At 39.6% G+C, this 10491-nt stretch overlaps 1 protein-coding gene across 1 annotated transcript in view; it reads right to left on the bottom strand.

Moving 5' to 3' along the window:
- Nucleotides 1-664: 664 nt before the first annotated feature.
- The window catches only part of LOC135216785 (beta-alanyl-bioamine nonribosomal peptide synthetase ebony-like), a 69962-nt gene continuing 60135 nt past the window's right edge, over nucleotides 665-10491 (bottom strand). Inside the window, 4 exon segments of the mRNA XM_064252265.1 lie at nucleotides 665-3467; nucleotides 4975-5058; nucleotides 6182-6278; nucleotides 7898-8041. Of these exon segments, the coding sequence (XP_064108335.1) occupies nucleotides 3330-3467; nucleotides 4975-5058; nucleotides 6182-6278; nucleotides 7898-8041 (463 nt within the window). The 3' untranslated portion in view covers nucleotides 665-3329.

The raw sequence follows: 10491 nt of genomic DNA, 5'->3' as shown, positions 1-10491 counted from the left end.
TAAAACCTTAACTTAATTAACCTGAACTCTGCGGACTTTTGTACTTATCAGTTACCATATTACGATTAATTTCAGTTTTTTTTGTATAAAAAAGCTACTGAGATGGCTATTTGTCTGTCCGTCCGCAGTTTTTCTTTCAGCCCTCAGATCTCAAAAATGACTAAGGCTAGAGGGCTGCAAGTTGGTATATTGATCATCCACCCTTCAGTCATCAAACGTACCAAATTGCAGCCCTCTAGCCTCAGTAGTTTCAATTTTATGAACGGTGAAAGTTTTAGCCATGGTCGTGAGTCTGGCACCACTGTGGGACAGGCCAGCATCGGGCCGTGGCTGAAAGTTTCAAGGGCCACGGCTGGGAGTTTCTTTCATACAGCATTATATACGCTGTGGGCAGAAAACTCGATTGAAGCGAAGAAACTTGGGCGTATTTTGTACATGTTTTTAATGCTACCATTTTTGTTTTATTATATATAATATATCTATATATGATATATCAGTGTATATATATATATATATATATATATATATATATTAGGTATATAATATATATATATCTATATATAGATAGGTATATATATATATATATATATTATATATATATATGTATATTATATATATACTATATATTATATTAATATATATATATATATATATTAATATATTATATATATATATAGAAATCGCTTAAATTGAATAAGTATAAAGCACAGGTTACTAATGTAGGGTCTTCGCCAATTACCGCACTTTGTTTAAGGAATTCCTTCATCTCCTTCATTCTCTTAAATCTCCTCGTCTTGCTGTCCAACCGCTCCAACTCACTCTTTCTCACTGACAGCATAAATTTCTGGAAACCAAATCGTGTCTACTTGTGAAGGAGAAAGGTCCTTCTTCTTCTTCTTCTACTTCATTTTTTTCTTCTTCGTTGTTATCTGTTGTGGTTTTTCTTGTCTATTAGGTTCGTGATTCAATCAACTAAAAAGTTATTCGATTAATTTGGGCACTCTCTCTCTCTCTCTCTCTCTCTCTCTCTCTCTCATCTCTCTCTCTCTCTCTCTCTCTCAGACACACACACACACAAGCACACATTTTGGCTTTTAATCTATAACATTTTGGCATACTGAAAACTGCCTACTCTGTTTTGTCTACTTTTAAAGCTTTTCTCAGGTATATGTTTGCTGTGATACAGACCTAGTTATTGTATTATTATTATTATATATATAGTATATATATATATATATATATATTATATATATTATATATGTATGTATGTATGTATATTGTGGTTCTCTGTAATCAGTACAACATATGACCTGAAATACCTCCTTACAAGTAATAATGAACTAAACAAAGAATATTGAAATTGTCTTTATCACGAGCTTTAAAAAAAATTATGGCTGTTTCTTAGCAGGTGAAGCCAATCTTTCCTTATGAATATTTACGTGACAAATAAATAAGTATCGATAGATATATATTACTCCTATAAATAACTGTAACTAACCTACTTGGTACTTGAGACAAAGTCTTATATATATTCACATGTGCGGTGATTGTAATTAGTGATTTATAAAGTATTAACATACTATAGTAGATTCGCACCAACCGTGAAGCTAATGTCTCGGCCAGTGCCTTACGACGCTCCTGATTGGCTGTTGGTAAGCCAATCACAAGGCTGGAAACTCTCAGGCTCTGGAGAGAGTTCACATGGGCAGGATGTATGTTCCAACTCTCCTGAAGGATACGTTCAAAAGTATCCCTCAGGAGAGGTGGAACATACATCCTATCTATGTGAACCCTCGAGAGAGAGACTTGAGAATGTCCTTGTCATTGGTTTATCAACAACCAATCAGGAGCGTCGTAAGGGACTGGCCTCATCAGATGCACCGCTGATGTGAATCTACAATAGTACAACAATATAAGTCTAAAAAAAAATGGCTAGACACGTAGATATGTTCTATAACCTCGTACAAAAATATTCATATGTATTCGCAAGTAAAGAAAATAGATGCAATCTATGTATGCATTAATACAGTAGCTGTATTTCCCTGTATTTCTTTGGGACAATTCGTTTCCTGATTGTCAGGTATCCAGCTTTCGTGCTGGGAGTATATTGCTGTTTTTATTACTTTTTGTTATGTTCACGCTTCATTGTCCTCCGAAGGAAAGCGTTCGACGATTATGGCTTTCATCATCATTACCTCCACTTTCTAAACAAATTCTCGTCGACCTTTCTCTTCACTTTCACTCTTTCGTTGTCCTTTTTTTTTGCGATTTGTGAGAGCAAAGCAAAGCGGAGGATCTCCCATCCATTCAGTCTTCTTCGGTTGTCGAAGATTATCCAGCCTCTAGTCTGAGTTTTGTCTCAATTATCTAACGAGGTCACTCATGTGAACTCTATATGGATGACTAATTTATCTTTTTGCTTTTTTCTCTGCATCCCGTCAGGATGGTCTCCAGTCGCGCTTAAAAGTTTTGAGCAGACGTTCTTGGTTTCAACTTCGAGACGGACATTTGATAACCTGGAGTTCTGCTTCTTCACTAGACTATACTGCTATATTTTCCTTTTTCCCGTCTCTATTATTGTCTGTAGTCAATTCCTACCGTTGATTTAATTAGATTAGAGTTCTGGCATGAACTGCTTTATCCTTTGTAACAACTGCATCTCGCTGAACTCTCTAAGGCCTCTGTAGTCTCTTCGATCTCGATGTTGTTTAAGGCTTCAGTATTCGGACGCGTCCAGAATTATTAGGGTCTACGTAGGCCAGTGGTTCCCAATTTAGGGATTTACGCCCCATCAGGGGGGGAAGCTAATTTGATTTTCAAGGGGGGCCAGTTCGAGAATGTCTAAGTTAATGTCCTTTGAGGGTTTACGCCCCACCAGGGGGGAATTAATTTGATTCTTGAGGGGGCTAATTCGAGAATGTCTCAAGTTAATGTCCTTTGGTGTTTAAGCTCCACCAAGGGGGAGGTTAATTTGATGTATAAGGGGTCCAATTCGAGAATGTCTTAAGTTAATGTCCTTTGGTGTTTACGCTCCACCAAGGGGGTGTTAATTTGATTTTCAAGGGGGCCATTTCGAGGATGTCTAAGTTCATGGCCTTTGGAGTTTACGGCCGACCAAGGGGGTGTAATTTGATTTTTAAGGGGCCAGTTCGAGAATGTCTAAGTTAATGTCCCTATTTGGGCTTCCTCCACATGAACATAGAAGAATTACATATCACCACAGGGGGCCATCAGGATTTGAAGAGGTGAGTAGGTAGGCCATGACCATAAAAAAATTTTGGGAACCACTGAGTTAGACTTATAATAGCCGCGTCCAGAAGGCTTCGCTCCTAGACGTACTTGACGGTCGTCACAGCTCGCTGGGAGTTGGGGGCAGGGGCGAAGGGCCTGGTGCCGTCGGGTGCCACCCAGAGATTGACCTGCTGGGTGCCCAGGACCTCGTAAGAGAGCAGGTCGTCGCACACTTGCTGTAAAGGAGAACAGGTCCTATTAACTGGTCAGTTATTATGATCTGGGCGTCTTTCGGTCTTGGGAGAAAGAGGAGAAGGGTATTTCTGAAGGTGGTTTGTTATGGAATAAAATAGAATATAGAATTTAGGCGAAAAGACCAAACGCAGGGACCTGTGAGGTCATTCAGCGCCGAAACAGAAATCAAGAGCAAAAGGGTTTGAAAGGTGTAACGGCAGTTTCACTGTGAATCAGTTGTTATAGGAGAGGGTGGAAAGTAAGATGGAAGTTAGAGAATATGAAAAGAAGTGCAGTAAAATGAATGCAAGGGGTAGCAGCTGAAAAGAACCTTGAATAATGCCTACAGTGCACCGCGAGTGCGCTGACGACACTAATCTCCCTTACTGGGGTTTTCTTATAAGACGATGAGGGTACTGCTGTGTGTTCTTGCAAAATGATACTGAATTTTATAGTATTGTTTGTTAGTTTTAATTAGAATTAAGGTCCAGGTGTTTAAATACTTTATGACTATTTGGAGATATCTCTTTCTACATGCAATGAAATATTTTAGAATTGTTAGTCATTACATTTGATAAGCGAATGCTAGATTTAAAGTATTATTTGTTAGTGTTAGTGAGAATTGGGGTCCAGATATAGGACATCTTGATAATTATTGGAGTTATCTTTTTCCACGTGCAATAGAATTTTTAGAATTATCAGTCAGAGTTACCTATCAGGTCAATGACATTAGATGAGCCAAGCTTTCGATATCAGAGAAATGAAAAAATTAACTTTAACGTCAAATTTCCTTCGAGCATAAATGTAACCGGTTGAATAGCTTAGCAAACATCTCCAGTACTATAGTAGATTCACATCAACCGTGCATCTGATGTCTAGGCCAGTCCCTTACGACGCTCCTGATTGGCTGTTGATAAGCCAGTCACAGGACTGGAAACCGTTTTTCGAAGAGTTCACATAGGCAGGATGTATGTTCCACCTCTCCCGAGGGATACGTCTTTCAAAAGTATCCTTCATGAGAGGTGGAACATGCATCCTGCCTACTTGAACTCTCTCGAGAGACTGAGAGCTTCCAGCCCTGTGACTGGCTTATCAACGGCCAATCAGATGCACGGATGATGTGAATCTACTATAGCATATTGTGAATTTATCATTATTCAGAAGATGAAGAACCCTATCCATATGGAACAAGCCCACCAAAGGAGCCACTGACTAGAAGCTCAAACTTCCAAGAAATATTATGAAGAGATCAGTTATTAAAAAATAATTCAACAAATTACTAAAAATGTAGGAAAATGATTAAAATACAAGGAGAATTGTTTATACCACCATCCTCAGGGAGGTGGTTCCACAGTCCAACGGTGTGAGGAGGAACAGAGGACCTCTGGAACTTAGGAGTTCCTAGAATGTTATGATATTCACAAAACTATCGGAAAACGAAGGGGATAAGTGGCATCCATGTTTCTCTCTCGTTCTTCTACATTGCAAAGAAAACAGAGCCATACTTACTTGTGTCAAGTCTGAGGTATTTGTGGTGAAGACCGCCTTGTACCCCTTTTCAGTGGCCCGTCTCAAGTTCTCCTCCTCCATGATCTGTTTAGGAACATCAGATGAAATTTGAGGTTATTTAACGTTTTCATAAGGGAGTGTTTCTTAGCTCTACTGTTAATCATCTCTTTTGGATGTGCAAGTCTCCTACTTCATTTCTGATTAACAATCGCAAAGTAAAGTGTAATGCAAAGTGATTCAGGTACTTGCGATGGTGCGTAAATAGTCCATATATTTTTTCTTAAGAGTTTGCAATTATATTACTTTATTTTTTTGTACATTTACTACTGCTAATAATGCTTTCTTTTTTCTGTCACAGTCATCCTATTCGACCGGGTGGTTTTTATAGTGTGGGGTTCCGGGTTGCATCCTGCCTCCTTAGGAGTCCATCACTTTTCTCACTATATGCGCTGTTTCTAGGAGCACACGCTTCTGCATGAGTCCTGGAGCTACTTCGGCATCTATAGTTTTACCAGGTTCCTTTTCAGGGATCTTGGGATCGTGCCTCCTAGTGTCCCTATGATAATGGGTACAGTTTCCACTGGCATATCCCATATCTTTCTTATTTCTATTTTCAGGTCTTGATACTTATTATTATTATTGTTTTTATTTAGAATACCTGCGAATTTTCCTTTTTATACCTGTTTCAAGTTCTGACAGATGCAATAGCAGCTTCAACAATCTTCGTCTCAAAGCCTTTTGACCGTAAGTCTTCACTATGTCCAAAATTGTGACATCAAATAGCGTGGGTCGACTTTCGCTCTTATGCCTTATAATATCTTATAGTCTGAATCTTGCAATTTCTACTGTTATAAGATCTGCTCTCCGGTCCGTCAATTAATATCCCCTATATGGGATAGTGGCGTCAGTGCACCTCCCGCAGTGCACTGTAGGCATTACTTAAGGTTCTCTGTAGCTTCCCTTCGGCCCCGAGCTGCAACCCCTTGCTTTCATTTCACTGTACCTCCGTTCATATTCTCTTCTATCTTGCTTTCTACTCTCTCCTAACAGTTGAATTTTTCACCCTGTTACGCCTTTTACACCTTTTTACTCTCAGTTTTCCTATCAGCGCTGAATGGCCTTACAGGTCTCAGATCTTATTCTTTGGACTAGATTTTATATTCCATTCTAACTTAGATGTAATGAATTAACTTTGGATTTAACTTACCTGGATCAGTTCGACGTTTTCAGCCGGACCGAGTTCCAGAAGTGTCCCCATCATGAAGCTGTGAAGGACGGTGCCCACCCCTTCCGGTAGTTTGGACCTGTGGGGGAAAGAACAGTGATTTAGTGATGTTTATACACACACACAGGCGCACGTACACACATATATATACGTATATAATCTTTAAGGATCTGGCAATGTCACAAGATTAAAGGAAAGAGGTCCTGCAAGTTTCGTCTGACGTTAGGACCTGTCAGAGTTACGTAAGGCGCAACGAAGCAACCAGTACTGTGACATTAAGATGTAAAAAAAAAAGAAAAAAAAATTAGCGTCTGTTACGTCAGAAGCTTCATTTTGGTCTTGAGAGGATGGATGAGAATAGAGACCCCAGGAGAGCACTGAGAGCAGTACAAATAGGAAGAAGACCGCTGGGCAGACCAAGAACGAGGTGGACAGACATAATTGTCAGGGATCTTGAGGATGAAATCCAAAACTTAGAGGAAGCAAGGGAAATGGCTCGGGATAGAGACTGATGGAGAGGAATTGTATTAGCCTTGTGCCACTGGCCAGTGGCGGGAAGATAAAGTAAAGTAAGTAAGTAAGTGAAAGTACGACGATTGTATCGGAATCTTGCACGATTATTCGGGCGGAAAGATTCCGTCTCTCTCTTCACAAGGTCCTTGAACTTTCGCTGAAAACGAAGTCAGAGTCGCTGCGTGATTAACCACACACAAATCAACCGAAAATCCCTACGCGATTAACCACAATCAAATCAACCGAAAATTCCTGCATGATTAACCACAAAACAATCAACCAAAAATCCCTGCATGATTAACCACAAACAAATCAACCAAAAATCACTGCGAAATCAAGCACAAACGAATCATCCAAAATCCCTGCGTGATTAACCACAATCAAATCAACTGAAAATCCCTGCGTGATTAACCACAAACAAATCAACCGAAAGTCCCTATGTGATTAACCACAAACAAATCAACCGAAAATCACTGCTAAATTAACCACAAACAGATCATTAAAAATCCCTGCGTGATAAACCACAAACAAATCATCCAAAATCCCTGCATGATTAACCACAAACAAATCATTAAAAATCCCTGTGTGATTAACCACAAACAAATCAACCAAAATCACTGCATAATTAACCTCAAACAAATCAACCAAAATCACTGCGTGATTAACCACAAACAAATCAACCAAAGTCCCTGCGTGATTAACCACAAACAAATAATCCAAAATCACTGCATGATTAACCACAAACAAATCAACCAAAATCACTGCGTAATTAACCACAAACAAATAATCCAAAATCCCAGCGTGATTAACCACAAACAAATAATCCAAAATCACTGCATGATTAACCACAAACAAATAATCCAAAAATCACCACGTAATTAACTACAAACAAATAAACCAAAATCACTCCGTGATTAACCACAAACAAATAAACTAAAATCTCTGCGTAATTAACCACAAACAAATCAACCAATTAACCACAAACAAATAAACCAAAATCTCTGCATAATTAACCACAAACAAATCAACCAAAATTCCTGCATGATTAACCACAAACAAATCAACCAAAAATCCCTGCATGATTAACCACAAACAAATCCCCTGCGTAATTAACCACAAACAAATCAACCAAAATCCCTGCGTGATTAACCACAACCATTACCAACCAGCCAGTCGGCTCCTCACCTGGCTGGAGCTTCGCAGTATTCCAGGAAATTGAAAATGTGCTCCATCTTGGGGCTGGGATCGACGACCTCAGGTTCTTGGTGGAAGTCGAGGTTCAGCGCCACGGCGACGACCTCGTTCGACTCAGGCCTCACGACCACAAAGCTGGAAGGCAAAGAAAAAGAAGAAGAACATCTAAGACGCCATTTTGATCTGAGACCATCCAACTGAAAGGTGAAGAAACGAAGAAGATTTATGACTCCAGGATGGATTTGAAACCCTAATAATATTCTTCTTGGATTTAATAATTTAGTTACTTTTGATCTGTTGATTAATTTGTATATTTATTTATTTTTCTTCTTTCTGTACTTCCCTTTACCTCTTGTTACTTCTTTCTAATGGACGTCATAATATTCTTTGGAAGCTTGAATGTCAAAATTTCAAGTCACTGGTCCGTGTGAGGTTGTTCCATATGAATAAGGTTCTCCCAAATAATAATAATAATAATAATAATAATAATAATAATAATAATAATAATAATAATAATAATAATAATAATAATAATAATAATAATAATAATAATAACAATAGAAGATGTAAAACAGAGGCTTAAGGCCAAAGCACATAAGATCCAACGGTACATGAACAGGAATAAGGGATACCAACAGAACAAACTATTCGGAACCAACCAGAAAAGACTATACAGCCAACTAAGAGGGAAGACAACCACCCAAGAAATTCCTGAAGCCGAACCAAGTAAGAGACTCTGGGAAAACATATGGAGCAACCCGGTATCACACAACAAACATGCAACATGGCTCCAGGAAGTCAAGGAAGAAGAAACAGGGAGAATAAAACAAAGATTCACAGAGATCACGACAGACACAGTCAGACACCAACTAAAGAAAATGCCAAACTGGAAAGCCACAGGTCCCGATGAAGTCCATGGATACTGGCTCAAAAACTTCAAGGCCCTACACCCACGAATAGCAGAACAGCTCCAGCATTGTATCACAAATCACCAAGCACCCAAATGGATGACCACAGGAAGAACATCCTTAGTACAAAAAGACAAGAGTAAGGGAAATATAGCCAGTAACAACAGGCCTATCACCTGCCTACCAATAATGTGGAAGTTACTAACAGGTATCATTCATCAGTGAAAGGCTATACAACTACCTAGAGGAGACAACACCATCCCCCACCAACAGAAAGGCTGCAGAAGGAAGTGTAGGGGCACAAAAGACCAGCTCCTGATAGACAAAATGGTAATGAAGAACAGTAGGAGAAGGAAAACCAACCTAAGCATGGCATGGATAGACTATAAGAAAGCCTTCGACATGATACCACACACATGGCTAATAGAATGCCTGAAAATATATGGGGCAGAGGAAAACACCATTAGCTTCCTCAAAAATACAATGCGCAACTGGAATACAATACTTACAAGCTCTGGAATAAGACTAGCAGAGGTTGATATCAGGAGAGGGATCTTCCAGGGCGACTCACTGTCCCCACTACTCTTCGTAGTAGCCATGATTCCCATGACAAAAGTACTACAGAAGATGGATGCCGGGTACCAACTCAAGAAAAGAGGCAACAGAATCAACCATCTGATGTTCATGGACGACATCAAGCTGTATGGTAAGAGCATCAAGGAAATAGATACCCTAATCCAGTCTGTAAGGATTGTATCTGGGGACATCAGGATGGAGTTTGGAATAGAAAAATGCGCCTTAGTCAACATACAAAAAGGCAAAGTAACGAGAACTGAAGGGATAAAGCTACCAGATGGGAGCAACATCAAACACATAGATGAGACAGGATACAAATACCTGGGAATAATGGAAGGAGGGGATATAAAACACCAAGAGATGAAGGACAAGATCAGGAAAGAATATATGCAGAGACTCAAGGCGATACTCAAGTCAAAACTCAACGCCGGAAATATGATAAAAGCCATAAACACATGGGCAGTGCCAGTAATCAGATACAGCGCAGGAATAGTGGAATGGACGAAGGCAGAACTCCACAGCATAGATCAGAAAACCAGGAAACATATGACAATACACAAAGCACTACACCCAAGAGCAAATACGGACAGACTATACTTAACACGAAAGGAAGGAGGGAGAGGACTACTAAGTATAGAGGACTGCGTCACCATCGAGAACAGAGCACTGGGGCAATATCTGAAAACCAGTGAAGACGAGTGGCTACAAGAGTGCGATGGGAAGAATAAAGGACTAATAAAAGTAGACGAAGGCCCAGAAATATACAGAGACAGGAGAATGACTGACAGAACAGAGGACTGGCACAACAAACCAATGCACGGACAATACATGAGACAGACTAAAGAACTAGCCAGCGATAACACATGGCAATGGCTACAGAGGGGAGAGCTAAAGAAGGAAACTGAAGGAATGATAACAGCGGCACAAGATCAGGCCCTAAGAACCAGATATATTCAAAGAACGATAGACGGAAATAACATCTCTCCCATATGTAGGCAGTGCAATACGAAAAATGAAACCATAAACCACATAGCAAGCGAATGCCCAGCACTTGCACTGAACCAGTACAAAACTAGGCATGATTCAGTGGCAAAAGCCCTC

The sequence above is a fragment of the Macrobrachium nipponense genome, chromosome 6 (genome assembly GCF_015104395.2).
Source record: "Macrobrachium nipponense isolate FS-2020 chromosome 6, ASM1510439v2, whole genome shotgun sequence".
NCBI lineage: Eukaryota > Metazoa > Arthropoda > Malacostraca > Decapoda > Palaemonidae > Macrobrachium > Macrobrachium nipponense.
The sequence above is the reverse complement of the archived record's forward strand: the minus strand, read 5'-3'. Positions and strand labels throughout refer to the sequence as shown.